Genomic DNA, 19,779 nt, shown 5'->3' with positions numbered 1-19,779 from the left:
AACCTCTACACATCATGCTACCCTCGGAATATTGATGCTTTCTGTAGATTTTAAATATTTTACGGTACTTATTGCTGCAGGGCACAATTTGGAAAATGGGTGCTTTCCCATGCTATAAAAAAAGATGAACAATGGAGGTTTAGTTTCTTCAACAAGTTGCCTAATGCAATGTATCGAAAGAAGATCACGATGTTTTACAACTGCAAAATTAAGTAGTGCGATATACATTCATATTTGCTGAGGTTAACCAAGTAATTGGACAATATTATGTACATGCTTAATGATGCAAGAATGGGCCATGTATGAAGAGTAATATTACATAAATGAAATTTATGTATAATGCTGTGCACAATTAATGTAAACAGAATGAATAAATCTGTGGCACAAGTCCCAGCTATTCACTTGATTGTGAATCCAATTTGCGGGTGGAGAAATGTAGCTCTTCATGTCAAATTGAAAATACAACAAAATTGTGTTTAATTAAATTTCAACATGTAGCACAGTCTGTCAAAAAACACTCACCAAATGTATTTGATATTCACTGCATCATGTTCTATTTAGAATCTTAATCTTTCACCGGGGTACATACAAATATCCCAGGGCATTATCATGAAATACAAGGGAGTTCTCCTGGAGAACAGAAACTCCATAAGTCCCTGTTAAAATAACAATGAATGGACACTTAAAAGTAATTAGCAGAGCTTGCCATAATTAGCATGTAAATAGTACATAGGGCAAGGAATTACTGCACAATTAACCTCTGATTAACCTCAAAGCTGTTATCTCCGCCAGCAACTAGCTATGTAAAACTAGATTACCACTGAAACATTGATTATATATAATTTGTTTAATGATTAAATACAAAAGTTGCTGCATTTACAAGATAAATACATTCTGAACCACCAGGTAGACAAAAGTGCTGGAGAAACTCAGCGGGTGCAGCAGCAGCATCTAAGGAGCGAAGGAAATAGGCAACGTTTCAGGCCAAAACCCTTCTTCAGACTGATGTAGGGTGGGGGGGTGGGGAGAAGAAAGGAAAAAGAAAGACCTGAGGGAGAGCTGAGAAGGGGAGGAGACAGCAAGGGCTAGCAGAAATTGGTGAATTCAATGTTTATGCCGCTAGGGTGCAGACTGCCCAGCGGAATATGAGGTGCAGTTCCTCCAATTTCCGGTGGTGCTCACTCTGGCCATAGAGGAGGCCCAGGACAGAGAGGTCGGATTCTGAATATGAGGGGGAGTTAAAGTGCTGAGCCACCGGAAGATCAGGCTGGTTAATGTGGACTGAGTGGAGGTGTTCAGCGAAACGATCGCCAAGCCTACGCTTGGTCTCACCGATGTAGATCAGCTGGCATCTAGAGCAGCAGATGCAATAGATGAGGTTGGAGGAGATGCAGGCGAACCTCTGTCGCACCTGGAACGGCTGCTTGGGTCCTTGAATGGAGTCGAGGAGGGAGGTAAAGCGACAGGTGTAACACCTCTTGCGGTTGCTACGAGTGGGGGGGATGGGGAGAGAGAGCAGTATTACGGGGTATGGAAGAGACCCTGGTGAGAGCCTCATCTATAGTAGGGGAGGGGTACCCTCGTTCCCTGACGAATGAGGACATTTCCGATGCCCGGGTATCTTCCGATGCCCTTCTGAACTCACCAGTTGTATCTAATTAATTTCCAACATAAAGGCCTGGATTTTCCCAGAGTGGCTAACTGCTTACTATTGTTTGCCCTCCATACCTCTCTTATCTCATGAGTTTTCAAGCATGAACTTCCTCATTTAAAGCTTCTAATTGATCTCAGGATCCCAACACAAATAGGCAGCTACCACTCTTCACTCAATACTAATTAAGTCAGGCCTCCAGGTTATTCGCTGACAAAGAATTTGAATAATTGTAAGCATTTCCTTGAATTTTTTGGGACATGGTTATTGCCAGCAAGGCCAGCATTTATTGCCCATTTCTAGATGCCTTAAGAATATAGAACAGTACAGCACAGGATCAGGCCCTTCGACCAACAATGGCCCATGATGCCAAGTTAAACTAATGTTCTCTGCTGCAATGATCCATATCCCTTCTTTCGCTGCATATCTTGTGTCCATTTAAAACCCTCTAAAATGCCACTTTCATGCCTGCCTCCAACAAAAACACTAGCAGCATATTCCAGCCACCAACCACTCTCTAAAACACTTGCCCCACACATCTCCTTTGAACGTTGCCACTCACATCTTAACAATATGCCCTTTAATCTAAAATTTGCAGCCTGTGTAAAATGTCTCGGTCTCATAATGTTATATACTTCTATCAGGACTCTCCTCAGCTTCCAGTGCTCCAAACAAAACAATCCAAGTTTGTCCAACCACTCCTTATAGCTAATACCCTCTGATCCAGGCAGCATTCCGGTGAGCCATCTTCATAAACTGCTACAGTTCGTCTGATGAAAATATTGCCAAAGCGTTGTTGCAGAGGTGGTTGCAGCATGTGGACCCAGCACTGACTGTGATAGATTTAAGTCAAAACTGGGTGCAATTTGGAGGGACAACTTTAAGTGTTGAAGGAGGCCCTTCTTCAGTCTGAAAGAAAGGTTTCGACCCAAAGTCACCTATTCCTTCTCTCCATAGATGCTGCCTCCCCCGCTGAATTTCTCCAGCATTTTTTGTCTACATTTAAGTGTTGGTGTCCTTGGCATTCCCAACTACACTACAAATTAAGAGTGGTCGCGGAGATAGAAATTATTTTAGGTTCGTTTAGAGATACAGAGCGGTAACAGGCCCTTCGGCCCACCGAGTCCGTACCGACCAGTGATAACCGAACGTTAACACTACCCTACACAAACTTGCGACAATTTTACATTTATACCAAGCCAATTAACCTACAAACCTGTGCGTCTTTGGAGTGTGGGAGGAAACCGAAGATCTTGGAGAAAACCTATGTGGTCACGGAGCAAACGTACAAACTCCGTACAGACAGCACCTGTAGTCAGGATCGAACCAGGGTCTCGGGCTCTGTAAGCGCTGTAGGGCAGCAACCCTACCGCTGCGCCACCATGCCACCCAAATGATAGTGGCATTTAAGAGGCTTTTAGAAAGGCTCATACATATGCAGGAACAAGAGGGATATGGATCCTGTGCAGGTAGATGAGATATATTTAAATTAATGGCATTTTAATGAATACAATTATGGAAGATACTTACTTCTTCACCCTCACTGGCATTCTTCTTCATTTTCAAATGTTTTAGACTAGTCTTTGAACTGAAATCCCAAACATATGGTAATAAATGATTACAGTTTCATGTAGAAAAGGAAGCATTACGGCAGAAGATCTGGCCAATACTGTTATTATGTAGACTGTTGTCAGATATCTTTGGTGCTGAATATTTAATTTAGTTTAGTTTAGAGATACAGCGTGGAAATAGGCACTTCATCCCACCAAGTTCACACTGGCCAGCGATCCCCGCACATTAACACTATCCTACATCTGAGACAAATATTACATTTATACCAAGCCAATTAACCTACAAACCTGTACGTCTTTGGAGTCACGATTCTAAGAGAACTCTAGTAAATCAGTGAACAGTCTCCTGATGCTCCCCTCCATCCCTCTGAGCCACACTGTAACTAGTTCCAAGCATATTACTTCCAGAGTTAGGACTAAACAGTTTTGAGATCATTTCTAATTGCTTTACACATTTCAGGTTTTATTGTATGCCTTATTGTTGAGGCTTGTCTAATGACCATTTTTGGATATCTGGTTTAAATAATACCCACAATGTGCTTTTATGGACAAGATTTTGTTTATGGATATTAGATTTAACAGTTTGCTTGTGGTTGTTCTTCAATTCAGTCATGCACGTAATGAGCTACTGTGATTTGTTAGGCTCGATCGTTAGTGCCTGAAATCTGTAGTCTACACTGCAGAATGTACATTGACTCCCCTCCTGATGGTAGTGTATATTTGAACTTTAATAATGTCATTGATATTTGTGTTCCAAGGATGCAAAAGTACCAACAGGCACATGCACATTCACTATCACAATACAAAACTTTTAATTCATATCTGAAAATCAAAATTACATTGTTTCATTATTCATGAGAAGCCACTAACCATACACTGTACATAGAGGCTGCAAGTCAACATTGTTGATAATATGGATTATGTACTATTTAAAGATATTAAGGAGTTAATATAGCTATTACTTTTTATATAATCCACAGCAAAGTGCAACATATTTTTTCAGCAAGTTCGACACAATTCAGCTCAATGTAACAATAACAGTATCACACTCAACATTGTAGCTGAAGCAGCACACTTTCTTTCAAGCAATTCTGGAATCATTTCTGATACAATAAAAAAGGGAAATAAATACAGACATCTTTTGAAGTCGCAGCAGACAAATTAAATCCAACCTCACCACAACATATTAAGAGTACTCAAATTATTACCGGTACATACCTTACAACAGATTGTGCATACAGATAAACACAATGAAGGGATGGGAAAAATAAAATAAAACTGCATTCAAACTGAGTGGGAGCAAACTTTTAGCCATGCAGCTTTCTCCTTCAGAAGTAAAAGCAGTGGAGGAACATCTCCTCGCTAATACAAATGCACCTGAAGTTAATGTTAAATAACACACAATTCAATGTTTCTATATTACCAGCAGTATATTTATTATTAATTTAGCCAATGTGCCTGAGTAGCTATCACTCTTACTCAATGCAGACCATTTTAACCCTGATTTGTTTTCTTTGATTGACTATAATATTTTTTTTCTCAGCCTTTGTGGTGAATTATAACTTAAAGAAAACAGTCTCTCTTTGGGATGTCAGAATCAGAAAGTTGCTCCTCCTGTGTACTTGCGTCAAAGTATTGGGGGTCAAAGTCTGCTGTTTCATTCAGATCAATGTCCTGCTCGTCACTGCTCTCAGCACTGTAATCCACCTCTTCAAGGCAACGCGGTTCATCCTCATCTAGGACATGTGTGGTCGGACTGCGGAGAGGAAAACAATGTTTAAACAGCAGTCAGAAAGAGTGGCTGAAACACGCAACCTCCAACAAAATATGGACTTGATTGTGGTTCATGCTAAAATGTAAAATATTTTTTTTTGCTAGTAAATTTCACCTGATCACCATCTTTTATAAACACTCCAGATCCTGATGTTATCTCACGTTAAAACAGAACAAACCTGATAGGCATTGTTAAAAAGCCAAAGGCGGAACATCAGCCAACAGCCCAAATATTCTTGTCCTATTCATTGCATGGACACATACTTAAACAAAAAGAACTGACTGAAGTATCCAGAGACATTCCATATCAGTAAATATTTTATCATTTGTTTGTCACAGAAGATGTTCCACTTGGATACCAAGGTTCTAAAGCACCACGGAATCAAAAAATTCTGTTTCATTAAAAGACGAGGTAACGATTAACACAGAATGTTTAGGATTTCCATGTTAGTTAAAAGATATTTCACAAAAATAGTGAATTTTTTGATTAAAAATAAATCAAAAGCAATGTTTCCAATAAAGTAATTCTCTAAAATGAAGAGAAATGTGCGGTCTCGTGGAATGCATTATACAATAATTGGCGACCTTCATAATTTTTTAAAGCAGAAACCCAAGCCTTTGTTACAGAATATCACTAGTAGTACTGCAAAATAAAGCTTGCTTCGCTTGCTAGAGTAAAATGCCACAACCCAGAGGATAGTGCATAATTCAAACCTTTCTTTAAAAAAAAATCATCAATATACACATGACCCTTCATAGGCATTTAAGAGAAATGAGCTACAACTATCTCTAGGAGGCACAAGGAACCAGCTGATAAGCTGCACTGTATGGCTTTCGTACACAAATGCATGCGGCTGTAGAAGTTGTCTCATATAAAGTGTGTAGGGAAGAACTGCAGATGCTGGTTTAAATTGAAGATAGACATAAAATGCTGGAGTAATTCAGCGGGACAGGCAGCATCTCTGGAGAGAAGGAATGGGTGACGTTTCAGGACCCTTCTTCAGAATTATGTCATGGGAGTGGGCGGGGCAGATAGAATGTAATCGGAGACAGTAAAAGGCCTGTCCCACGAGCATGCGACTCCATGCGGCAAGCGTGACCTAACGTGGTCGCTTGAGCCGTACGGCCTCGCGGGGCCGGTCCCGCTTCGATTGCCGGAGCCGTATGGAGTTGTGCGGAGCGGGTACGACTGTGTTAAAGAATTCCACGTGGCAATGGCCTGCCGGCCCGCAGCCGCCTCGACGCCATACGCACCGCCTCGACGGGCGTGCGCAGCGTCTTGACGCCGTACGTCAGGCTCGAACTTCACATCACTCACTCGACCTCTGCGCGGCCCCCGCTTCCGGTTTGGTCGCGCTCGCCGCATGCAGTCGCATGCTGGTGGAACCGGCCCTGTACGGGGATCACTCGACCTCCGCGCGGCCCCAGCTTCCGGTTTGGTCGCGCTTGCCGCATGCAGGTCGCATGCACGTGGGATAGGCCCGTAAGACTGGTGGGAGAACTGGGAAGGGGGAGGGGATGGAGAGAGAGAGGGGAAAGCAAGGGCTATTTGTTAAAGAAGTCAATGTTCATATCGCTGGGGTGTAAGCTACCCAAGCAAAATATGAGATGCTGTTCCTCCAATTTGCACTGGGCCTCACTCTGACAAGGTCAGATTGGTTCTGGTTGATTACTGCGCAAACACCTCATCAGTGGTTATCTCGCGCAGGTCGGAGTGAGTAGAGTAGCGATTACATTTTGAAGTGGGCCTTTTTGACCAAGTTGAGGAGATCTAGTTGCTCAATCCCCTTTTAAATGACTTAACATCGGGAGCAGCATGTGTGTTGGATGGTAACATTCCATTCCCTTATCGTCCATGGGTCAAGGGAATATTGGTAGCAAAGTTTACTGAAATTTAGCGAGTTGATGATGTAGGGACGGTTATTTTGTCTTGTTTCATGGCAGTTGGTGCTCTGGGATGACAGGAGATTTGATGGCGTGATTTCGTGAATCTCCTTGTAAATTGCAATGTCTTAGCGTGATTCTGCGGAGCTCTAGGGTATCCCATCCGAGAGGAGTCAGCATATTATTCACGCTTGATTTGCGCTTGTAGTCATTACATACAAAGCGGGCTGCTCGGCGTTGTACTTTCTACAGGGTGATCTTGTTGTTTTTGTTGAAAGGATCCCATACGGTTCCACAATACTCCAATTTGGGCCTGACCAAGGACTTGTAGGCGTTCTCTTTTACGGATGTACTACATGCGTGAAAATTTATCTTGAGAAGGCCGAGAGTTCTATTTGCCTTGTTAGACACTTGATTAATATGCGTCGCCCAACTTAAATCTTTGCTTAATTCGACTCCTAGATATAGGTGATGGTCAGCAGCAAGCAACGTATGGCTACTCATGTTGTAGTCTGATAAAAGTGGTTTGATCTTGTGTGAGACATGCATGCTATGACATTAGGTTGTATTGAATGACATCTGCCAGGTTTTTCCCCACTCACAGAGCATCCAGATCCTTCTGAAAGGACAAGCTGTCTTTTGGTATTTTAATCTCTCGATATATTGTGGCATCATCTGCGAAGTCGAACTCTGGACAAAACTGCATTTGGAATGTCATTGATATACAGTAGGAAGAACAATGGACCCATGACAGTCCCCTGTGGTACACCTGATGTCACAGAAGTTTCAATAGACGTCTCTCCCTCCAAGAGAACTCACTAGTGTCTTCTTGTCAAGAAGATCTCAATCCATTTTAAGAGGTTGCCGTCTATTCCTACATGGTTGAAGTTATACAGGAGCTACTTATGTGGAACCTTATCAAAAGCCTTACTGAAGTCTAATATAATCAGGTCAGTCTGACCCTTGGTATCGAGTGATCATCGATGAGTCCCGCCAGTTGGGTTGCACATGATCAACCCTGTCTAAAGCCATGTTGGTGGTTGGTTAGTACCTTGTGGAAGTCAATATGGTCCATAATATGTCGGTGGATTACATGCTCGAGAATCTTGCATGGTATAGAGGTCAGTGAAACTGGGCCATAATTTGCAGGATTTATCCTATCTCTTTTTTTTATAGTTGGAACAGTATAATTAGCATTCAGCCAATATTCTGGGAGCTCCCCACTAGCCACAGACTTCTGAAAAATCTTTTGGAAGACTGGAGCTAAGCTTGCTGTACAATTCTTTAAAACTCTGGCTGGTGTCTGGTCTGGCCCTGATGTCTTTTTTGGTTTTATTTCTTCCAATAATTTCTGCACCCCATTCGTTGTTACCTTAAGATCTGCAATTTTTGTAGATTGTTGTGAGTTCAATGACGGGAATCCATCTAGGTTTTCTTCAGTAAAAACCGAACAAAACTGCTGGTTTAACACTTCGGCCTTGTCTGCTGCCAAAGATACTGTCCGCCCCATCGATGTAAGGCTTGAGATTACAAATACTTCTTGGCTCATTTTCTTGATGTAAATCCAGAAAGGCTCTGTGTCTTCTGATTTTAAACTTTCCCCTATCACATCATGGTGTATTCTTGATAGGCTTTCCTGATCTGTCTGTCAATTGAATGCCAACATTTCTTGAAATGTGTCCATGTGGAAGTTGACCCAGATTTTCTTGCTCTGTTATAAAGCCTTTGTTTTTTCTTAATTGCACTCCTAATTAATAAATTTACCCACGGTAAATTATATCTGGTATAACACACTTTTGATGGAATAAAACTGTCCATGATCCTGACAAGAACGTGTTTAAAATCTAACCACAGCGTGTTTATGTCTGTTGCTGCCACATAATCGCCTGTTAATTTCTCATTACATTTTGATACGAGTTCATCTATCGAAGATAAATCTGCCTTTTTATAGAGGAAAATCTTCATTCTCGGTGGTCTAAACTGCTTTCTGCTGCCATACATTACCTGGCTGGACAATAAACCAGCAGACACACATAATTTACATAAACAGATCCAGCACACCTGGGTGTTGCGTATGGAAGGCCAAAAAATTATTATCAGAGACGGTTCCAGGTGCAGCAGGCAGTGAAGAAAGACTGGATAACCCCCCCCCACCCCCCATGTGCAAAATTCTTAGGGATTTGATACGGAGTTTCCCATGTTAGAAGAGGACAACTGCCTTTTTACAGATGGTCTTTTTCACACAGGTGAAATCACATTCTCTGGAGGGTATGAGCGTAACTGCTTTGGCTGTCTCCTGGCTCCGAGGAAAAGACATTATTGGTTAGAGGGAGTGCAGAGACTGATGTCACATCACAACTTTCTACAAAGGAGGGATTGCTGACAAAACACAAGCCAAGTATATTTCTGTCTCTAGTGGGCTTATCAACCATTTGGGAATGGGAGGGGGAGATAAAGTGCTGAGCAACCGGGAGATCAGGTAGGTTAAGGCGGACTGAGCGGAGATGTTCAGCGAAATGATCACTGAGCCTGCGCTTGGTCTCACCTGTTTGCAGAAGTTGACACCTGGAACAGCAGATACAGTTGATGAGGTTGGAGGAGGTGCAAGTGAACCTTTGCCTCACCTGGACTGTTGGGGTCCTTGGATGGAGTCGAGGGGGAGGTAAAGAGACAGGTGTTGCATCTCCTGCGGTTGCAGGGGTAAGTACCTGGGGAGGGGATGGTTTGGATGGGAAGGGATGAGTTGACCAGGGAGTTGTGGAGGGAACAGTGGGGTGGAGATGGGAAGATGTGGCCAGTAGTAGGATCCCATTGGATGTGGTCAGTAGTGGGATCCTGTTACACATCTTCCCCAACAGTCTTTCCAGGTGAGGCAGAGGTTCACTTGCACCTCCTCCAACCTCATCTACTGTACCAGCTGTTCCAGGTGTCAACACTGTACATCGGCAAGACCAAGCACAGGCTCGGAGATCATTTCTCTGAACACCTCCGCTGAGTCCGCCTTAACCTACCTGATCTCCCAGCACTTTAACTCCCCCTCCAATTCCCATTTTTGCCCTGGGCCTCCTCCATTGTCAGAGTGAGGCCCAGCACAAATTGGAGGAACAGCACTTCATATTTCGCTTGAGAAGCTTACACCCCAGCGGTATGAACATTGACTTCTCTAACTTCAAACTGCCCTTGCTTTCCTTCACTTTCCATCCCCTCCCCCTTCCCAGTTCTCCCACCAGTCTTACTGTCTCCGACTACATTCTATCTCTGTCCCACCCACTCCCCTGATATCAGTCTGAAGAAGGGTCTCGACCTGAAACGTCACCCATTCCTTCTATCCAGAGATGCTGCCTGTCCCTCGTGTTTCATATAAAAACATGGGATTCCACAGCATCAGAAGACATTACATACTACGGAGACACAAGGAGCTGCAGATGCTGGAATATTGCGCAGAACTCAAAGTGCAGGAGTAATTCGGCGTGCCAGGCAGCACTGGAAGACATGGATTGGTGATGTTTTGGTTCACGACCCTTCTTCAGTCCTCAATCTGAAGAAGGGTCCCAACCCAAAATGTCGCCTAACCATGTCCTCCAGAAATGCTGCTTGACCTGCTGAGTTACTCCAAACCTGTGCTCTACATATCATATAACACCTTCAACTTAAGTGATACAAACACAAGTAGAAGCAGGAGTACACCGTATGAGCCCTGAAGTTTTATTCACCATTGAATAAGATAATGGTCAACATGATTGCAATTTCAATTCTATCTCCTTGTTTATCTAGGATTTCTCTTCGCATTAAACATATTAAACCTCTGCTTCAACTGGCCTTGAAATAGTTGGAAACAATCACAATTCTCGAGAAATAAATTCACCTCATCTTAGTTTTTAATGGTGACCCTTAATTTTATACAGTGACTTCTAATTCACCCACAAGAGGAAACATCCTTTCCTCATCGACTGTCAAGACCCATCAGGATCTAGCTCTTCACTCATCCCTGGAACACCTGGATAACAAAAAACACCTTTGTCAGTCCTGATAATTGTGTATGGGTCATAAGGAACGCTGTTTATTCCACATATTTGTGCAATAAACTTCCTCTGAACCGTTGACAACACATTTACACCATTCCTTAAATACAATGTCCACCAATGTCTCAAGATACTGAAGTATAACTATCTTCTCACTTTAATTCCCCCAAATAAACAGTAGCATTGTTAGTTTTCCAAATTACTTGCAATTAACCGCATATTAACCTTTTCTATATAATTCCATCGTCATAAAGTTGTACAGTACAGAGAATGTTCCCTATTCCTATGGGAAAGGTCAATATAGATATGGGCACAAATGTTGCAAATGAGTATAGAAATACAGGGTTTCAGTTGTATATGATTTTCAATTGTTGGTCAGCCTGGCTTTATGGGCCTGTCTCTTGTTGACTTTAGGAAACACAACATCAAATCCGAGGACCTTGAAATCCATTGAGGATAAATACAGATCCTGTGGATAGGGTTCTAAACTTCAGCAAAGTGATAAATATCTTAGAGTTTACATGGTGAGGATATTCCTGTCAAGACATGGTTATACAAATTTTAGCACTCGTGACCCTTGGTTTCAGGCCACAGGGAGCGCCTTTGCCACCTCAAGGCAATTTCAGGAGACATTCAGAGTGTCTCCGAGGATCTTCCAGTCATTCCTGGTCTACAAACGGTGGATAGCATCTTGTCCACCTTTGTCAGTACCATCTGGTTTGGGATTGCTCTGCCAAGGAACGCTGTTTCTGCAGAGAGTATATTTGTGCAAACTTCAAACACCCCCCTGCAGGAACACAACAGGAGGTGCAACCTCCAGAGCAATTTTAAAACTTAAATCACAATGACCCTTCCACCAAGATAAACTGGACTGTTCCAGCTATCTTCTCAGGCAAACGCCTCCGTTAAACATGTGAGAACGGAGAGGTTGAGAAGGAGTTTCTTCCCAGAGGCAATTCGGACTGTAAAAATTCGCCTATCTCACCTTTCTAACTAAATTTCAATGAACATTTTTCCTTCCATTATTTATTATGTAAAAGAATATGTGTGTTATGATTGTGTTTATAATTTGTTTGGTTGTTTTGTTGTTTGTCTTTTGCACAAAAGTCCGCGAGCATTGCCACTTTCATTTCACTGCACATCTCGTATGTGTATGTGACAAATAAACTTGACTTGACTTTCTATTTTATTTGCCGATTCTCAGACTCTGTGCCGTCAAAGAAATACAGGTGAAAATATGTGTAATTTACTGATTTTCTCAACCTTTGTAAGGCAGGTTGTGCTTTGTGTAACTGCTATTTCCATGCACAATCTTGGCAATAATGTCAAGGCTATTCACAACAAAGACAACAACATCAAATTTTAGCTCCTAATATCTCAGACCAAGGAAACTCAATTTTCTTTTATGTGTCTCCGAGGCAGCAAGGTAATTCAGAAGCATGTAATGGCTCAGAGGCATTCTAATTATTTCTTCCAGCAAAGTGATAACACACTTTTAAAGGACCTAAACTAATTATCAGCCATTAGTGAAAATGTAGAGGCTTGAGAAACAAGATTCCTGTCAAGACACCCTGAGCTTCTAGGGACAAATTTTAAATAAAACAAGCATCCCACCCTTGGTTTCACTGGTGCCTCCAGGGACCAGCCAAAGATATTGCTTGACAACACTAAGTGGTTTTTAATATTTCATTAGACAAGTACAGTAGTTCAAAATACAGCATAAGTCTACAATCAGCAAGGTCTACAACTTCTCAGATTTTCATTATATTCAAATGAAACCAGATTAGCATTAATTTTGAAAGCAGCTCAAATCCAAAGCAGAGCAATTTTATTATAAATAAGACTCATGAATTAGACAACCCTCTGCCCCAGTGAGGAAATTAGAAAATCAGCACAATGCTTTCTTTGGATAACTGGCTTTTCCATTTTTGTTTCATCTGTTGTTATAGTTGTGAAAAATTATGAAAGAATATTGCAGATTGACTACACATAAGTGGCGGCTGAAGAGCTGAACTTTGACCCATCTACATGGGCCCAGGTGCAAGGCCTCGTCTCATACATGCGTAAAGTTGGAGTCAGATTTCAGTTCAAATGTACATCGACTCAAGATTGATGAAAAAAAGACAGCACAAAGAAGTGTGGATGAAATTGAGGAGGTGTAAATGTCTATCTTTCTGCAGTGATTAAAATTTCATGCCTTTTCAAATTTTCTGGCGGAACTGAATTTTAAATTTCAATATAGTGACCATACATTTTAAATTAACAATGTTCAAAATTACATAGGATATTTCACATAAAATGTGATTTTTGTGTATGTCAATCATTGTATGAAGGAAAATATTTGAAAGTCAAAAACCCATTTCTTCTCCTGATACAACAAGGTACAACTTCAAGTAACAATGTGACAAAATCCAACATTTTGCAACCATAATTATATGAAATCTTCATTTGGGCACAAAATTACCATGACGTATCTGTTTACTCAAAAGCCTTTGGACTCAACAAATCTCTTACTATTCTTGATCAGCATACACATCTTTAAATATACCACAAATTCAAAAGAAATACCAGATTAAATATATGGATTAAACAAAATACAAATGCAGCATATCAAAAAAATATTTCGCAAAAAAAAGGATGAGATTTATATTTGGTTTCAAACTAGTTTGAAATAAATATTGCCGACTGCATTATTTCCATGAACGTAAGCAATTATTGCCTTTATCTTAAAGTCAGCAGCAACCCACTGAACAGACCCTCTAAGAAACCTAACAAAAGAGCTAGGAGGAAACTGACACCCTTGACATAAGGACTGCCGTTTATCAGTCAAGCAAGAGAAATTATAATCTAATCTACACAAAAGTAAATTACAAAAGTCTCTTTTCTCTCAATCTCACCAACAAATAAAAACAGTTAGAGGAGTAATGGGAAACTGCTTTCATAAATTCTGGCATATTTCCAGAATAAAGCAGTTTTGCTTCCAGACAATTTTACTGGATAAAGTCTGCAAGTAAATACATACAATTATAATTAGTTTAAAATAATAGGGAAGTCAAGGATCTAACATGGGAAATGAGACAACAGAAAATGTGACATATTTGTTTTTTAAAATGGACATGATTTTTGGTCAAAAATATTAACTATAGCATCAAATCTACTTTTTAAAGCAAAGGACATATAAAAATCTTTGTGACATATAAATCACATTACCCATTTATTTTTGAAAGTCATTAAATGTCGCATTTGATGCAAAAGAGCAATTGCTGCTTTAAGACTGTTTGTTACCTCTTCATGCACTCTCAAGTACTCTTCCTCAGTTGCCATAGCAATCAATACATTGTGTTGATTACCGAGACAGTGAAGAATGTATCCGTCATTGTAGGAGATCTTAGGGACCTGCAAGTGCAGTTCATGTGTGTGGACAAGTATTCCCCAACTAGGAGCACTGGTTTGCATGGTCAAACACACAGGACAAGTTGTTATTGACTTTGTCCCAACCACCCCTGCATCTAAATCTTTGCATTAGACAGTGAGCCCAGAGTCATCATTAGGTTGGAGTGGCTTGTTAGACTTTACAGCAATGAATATTGGCATCACCTAGTCACTCTGAAATAAGAGACTGCAGGTGCTGGAATCTTTAACAAAAAACAGAGCAAGACCTCAGCAGTTCAAGCGGCATCTGTGGAGCAAAATGGATAGAGACCCGGATTTGGGTGGAATTGTTTTTGAAAAACGATGGTTGATATCTAGAACTCTCCACCAGCGGTGGTATTGGGATCAGACGTAATTAGTACATTTAACATAACATATATAACATAACAATTACAGCACGGAAACAGGCCATCTCGGCCCTACAAGTCTGTGCCGAACAACTTTTTTCTCCCTTAGTCCCACCTGCCTGCACTCATACCATAACCCTCCATTCCCTTCTCATCCATATGCCTATCCAATTCCCCCCCCCCCCATAATTTAGGAGGGATTTAGATTTCTGAGGCTGCTGGATTAAAATGGCTGCACGATACTTTTGAATAAGATATCGATTCTCCTATCAGGTACAAGCTCTTATATATGAAAAAGACTATCCAAGTTGGGATCATATTTGTTCTTTTACAGTCTTCCTATCAAGAACAATTGCAAGAGCTGCTCCTTTTAGCAGCAATTTAGTGTACATACTTTCTTCTGAAGGAGACTGCTTTCCAGTCCGAGCAGGATCTTTCTTTGTCAGTTATCCAAGTGACATTAAATGGGCATTAGATAATGATTAACATCACTCCTGCACAGGCACTTCTCACGTATGGCTTGTGCAATTCAACATTATTCCATACACTAAGACTCAGGCATGATTGCATTTATACAGACTTTTTTTAATTAGGTAGCATAATTGAAATACTGAGGGAATCTAAATGCTTTCTTAAAGTGGAATTATTGCATCTTAACTTATCTGTAGTAGACTGAAGCAACAATTGAACTTCATTAAGCCTTCTTATGGAGAAGAGCCTTCACACAGTCATGCTTGCCACATAATGGAATTATGTTTAGTGCCCTTCAAGGCACATCAGTACTTAATATGTTTTAAGAAGCTTCTGAGAGCATTTCCATCTAAGAGCAAGGAAACTTAATTATTTATCTTATTGCACAAGTGGAAATTATGTAGACACAAGAGACTGCAGATGCTGGAATCTTGAGTAAACACAAGCTGCTGGAGGAACCAGTCTTAAAAAGGGTCCCGACCTGAAGCGTCACCCTTCCATTTTCTCCAAAAATGCTCACTGACCTGCTGAGTTATTCCAGCACTTGGTGTCTCTCTTTCTGTCTGGAAAATTGGTGTTGCATTTGAACACTAGTACAGACCTTCAAAAGGAAACCTACAAGTTTGAGGAGACGAACAGCACTTTAATTTCAATTTCTTTCTTTTCTGAATTAGTAGTATTAGTTAGTATTTGCGCGCACACACACACACACACACACACACACACACACACACACACACACACACACACACACACACACACACACACACACACACACGAATAGCAGCAGAAGAAAATTAATTTGTTTACACATCACTGATCTTCAAATGTCCAGACTTTTAGTTAAAGGCATGACGGTTGTCCCGCTGCCAAAGCCTGCTGGACTTCCCTGATGCCAATCATTTAAACTCCCATTTCCATTCCTATCGCTACCTTTCTGGCCTGGGCAAGCTGAAGGAACAGCACCTCATATGGTTAGCTTACAACACAGACCAATGAATTCCACAATTTCAAGTAATACCCCACCACTTCCTCCTCTTACCCGTGTCCTCTGCATCCCGGTGAGCAATCACTTCTTCCATTCCCGTCTCGAACTGAAACATCACCCATTCCTTCTTTCCAGAGATACTGCTTGTCCCTCTGAGTTACACCAGCTTTTTATGTCTATCTTCAGTTTAAATCAGCATCTGCAGTTCCTTCTTACACTGCCCCAGTCACCCTGATCCTTTCCCCTTGTTAGTGCACTCATCTCCCATTCTGTGTCCCATATATAATTCTCTTTTATCCCCCCTCCCCACCCCCTCTATCTGTCCAATGTGGATGGCTCGATTGTGATCGATTGTAGTTTTTCAGTACACACCAAAATGCTTTTCACTGCACCTCGGTACACGTGACAATAAACTAAACTCTCTCTCTCCCTCTGGCTTTACATCTCACTCTCCTTTCTTTTTATCTTACACCCTTTTGTCTCCTTTTCACCTGTTTGTCACTTACTAATCAAAGCCCCCCCCGTCACCTGTATCTACCTATCACGATCCAGGCTTTGTCCTGTCTCCACCCCTCTTTTTCAGATTCCATCATCGAATCCGTTTAAAGGGTCCTGACCCAAAACTTCGCCTAACCATTCCTTCCACAGATGCTGCTGGACCCCCACAGAGTTCCTCCAGCACTTTGTGTTTTGCAGAGATCAGTCTGAAGAAGGGTCTCGACCCGAAACGTTGCCTATTCCTTCTCACCATAGATGCTGCCTCACCCGCTGAGTTTCTCCAGCATTTTTTGTCTACCTTCCAGAAACTGCGGTTCCTTATGTCTCTAGATTTTGTTTTATGTTTATACTAAATCTTACGAATTCATCTTCCTCGTTTAATAGCATTTCCTATGGTTGAGGAGTCTTTGCCTTTGCTTTAAAATTTAATTTGGCATCTTACATATAGAAACAGAACATCAAAAAACTTAGCAACTGACTCCAAAGCTATTGCTATTGATATTCTCCTTAACTGAATGCTCTGGTCAATACGATAATAGCCAAGCTCTGATTGACATTTGTTTAAATAAGATCTTTGGTTACAATTTAGGGTGATGAAGCACTCTGTCAAGGTCAATAAATATTGATTATATTGTTCTCAACAGTTTTCAAATAGCTGAATTGCAAATGATTACTTTATCAGTTTGGCTGAATGGTGTTTGACCACTGCTGTGCAATCTGGATGGTGAAATTCCCTTAGTGCTGTATCAGTGTCAATCCCCACTCAATTTAATTGATGATCAATTAAAATTATTACACCATCCATTTTCCACTGAACCACCGAGAGTCGGATCCAGATCAGAGAATCTGCACATGGTAGAAGTAATACCTTTAAAATCAAAATGGAGAGCATTGTCTACTTGATCATATGTGGGATTTTCAGTGAAAGTGGTTTATGGTGTTGCAATGGATTGTTTATCTGATCTGTGAGAATTTGCAACATTCAAGGATGCGTCAAAGCCTCCTTTAACAAATGTAAAATCCCACAGGCGATTTTTTCGGCGACTGTCATAGTCGTAGCCGGCCCCCCTACGACAATGTCTATAACAACCTACCATCTTGTCGACATCAAGCTACCGCCAGCCGGCGACCCATAGGACGTCCGCCTATGACCACAACTATGATAACCTACGTCCACCCGCGACAAGCTACGACAAGGTAAGGCAATTCAGTCGCTGGTACCTGTCGCCGGTTGACGTAGGTAGTGGCCAATGGAATTCACCGGTCAGCACCGGCGACAACCTACGTCATCCTGGCGACAACCTATGATAGCACCTACGTCAGGAGAAGTCAAGCTACGACAAGCCCATGGTCACCGACTGCCATTGAAAAGTTTTGAACATTTCAAAATCCAGCAGCGACCAGAAAAACGTTACGGTTCTTTAGGCGACTGAGGAGACTATATAGGTGACATCCCAGTGACGACAGCCTAGTCGCATGTAGTCGCCTAAAAAATCACCAAAGTGGGACAGAGGCATTAGGTATCCATGGCCCCTTAATCAGTCAAAGGGTGAAGTTGGGATGTTGTTTTGAGTGTCGAGCTCGTGTAGCTGAGCACACAGAACACTTGCACGTATAGCTGATGGGAATGAACTGCTTCATAAACTGCCCATCTGCCCCTTCCTTCAGGCACCCACCTTTGCAAGATACAGCTGTTCCCACAATTGTCTCCTAAATCACCTCATAACTCACAAAACTGAAGTCATCCTTGATCACAAAGGACAGCCTGAGAAGATCTGGTCTGTAAAATTAGCTCCTTCGTGCTTTAAAAGAATTAAGATTTGGAATATGGATTGTTTCTGTGCTGCAGGGAACACAAAGAATGAAAAGATCTTGCGCAGTTTGCTTCTTATAACTAAACAATGTTGCAGCCAACAAATAAAATAGCATTTGACTTCCTGCTCTTTTGAAGAACGGCATTTTTGTTTTAAGCTCATGGAACCCAGAGCTGATCAACAAATATTAATATTTGGAACAGCAAACAATTTAATAACTGATTACATATGAAAGATGTGCTGCATTACACGATGGTAGTTTGCTACTGTAGTTGCAATATGATGAGATAAATATACAAAGGATGTGGTGAAAAGATCAGCTAATTTAGGTGAGGAGGAAATGGCTAAACAGCTTATTACATAACATAATTTAAAACTGACAAGGAGATAACCTTTATTTTCATACTGAATAACTGATATAACTATTTTCCTCCAACATTTATTCAAGGTGTTAAGCTGAGACTTTTAAACAATAATCTTCAAAATCTACAAATCATAAATTTAGTAGATACAGCATGCAAACAGGGCTTTCAGCCCACCAAGTCCAAGTCTACCATTGATCACCTATCCACATTAGTTCTATGTTATCTCACCTTCTCATCCACTACATAAACACTAGGGGAATATTTACAGAGGGCAATTAACCGACAAACCTGCACGTCTTTGGGATGTGGGAAGAAACTGGAGCATGTGGAGGAAACCAACGCGGTCACAGGGAGAATGTGCAAACTCCACACAGACAGCACCAGAGATCAGGATCAAGGTCGGGTCACTGGCACTGTGAGGCAGCGGCGCTCTGCAGGCTGTGCCGCCCTTGTAAGGAGAAACATCACTGGGAATAGGTGCAATTCTGTGATCTATGCTTCCTTCATTTGTTGATTTCCAAAGTAACATCAATATACAACAAACATTCTTGACAGGCAAAAAATAAACCATTGAAAGCTGGCTGGAATATTGACTCGGAGAAGACACAATTTAATATGATACACTAGAAGATCTTTGATTGACAGGTACACCTCTTCCCCCCACTCCCCACCTCTCCCCACATATGAAACTCAACAGTAGAAACTGATATTGGTTGCAGCATTCGTCCTGCCATCAACTGAAGCATCTTGTTATATTCTGTAGGTTAAATTATTAGCATCTATCAATTTATTTTTAAAATATATTAAAAACTAAAATTATGTTGGTATTCATACTATAAATTGCATTGCCTACTTATAGACTAAATCATGCAAAAAATCTGCAAACATGGCAGATATATCTGCAATAGTTATGGTATTTCACCTATTTTTAGAGATTTATTTTTGCTATGACATACGGTTGCT

At 41.2% G+C, this 19,779-nt stretch overlaps 1 protein-coding gene across 5 annotated transcripts in view; it reads right to left on the bottom strand.

Moving 5' to 3' along the window:
• Nucleotides 1-3,445: 3,445 nt before the first annotated feature.
• The window catches only part of agtpbp1 (ATP/GTP binding carboxypeptidase 1), a 217,711-nt gene continuing 201,377 nt past the window's right edge, over nucleotides 3,446-19,779 (bottom strand). For 3 of the 5 annotated variants that reach the window (XM_055632933.1, XM_055632934.1, XM_055632938.1), the window contains one exon: nucleotides 3,447-4,978. In XM_055632933.1, coding sequence (XP_055488908.1) covers nucleotides 4,786-4,978 — 193 coding nt within the window. In that variant the 3' untranslated portion in view covers nucleotides 3,447-4,785. Of the gene's footprint in view, nucleotides 4,979-19,779 lie in introns of all 5 variants that reach the window. The other 2 variants (XM_055632937.1, XM_055632935.1) reach the window with 2 other exon arrangements.

The sequence above is a fragment of the Leucoraja erinacea genome, chromosome 3 (assembly GCF_028641065.1).
Source record: "Leucoraja erinacea ecotype New England chromosome 3, Leri_hhj_1, whole genome shotgun sequence".
Taxonomy (NCBI): Eukaryota; Metazoa; Chordata; class Chondrichthyes; order Rajiformes; family Rajidae; genus Leucoraja; species Leucoraja erinaceus.
This window is presented reverse-complemented; position numbering and strand designations above follow the sequence as displayed.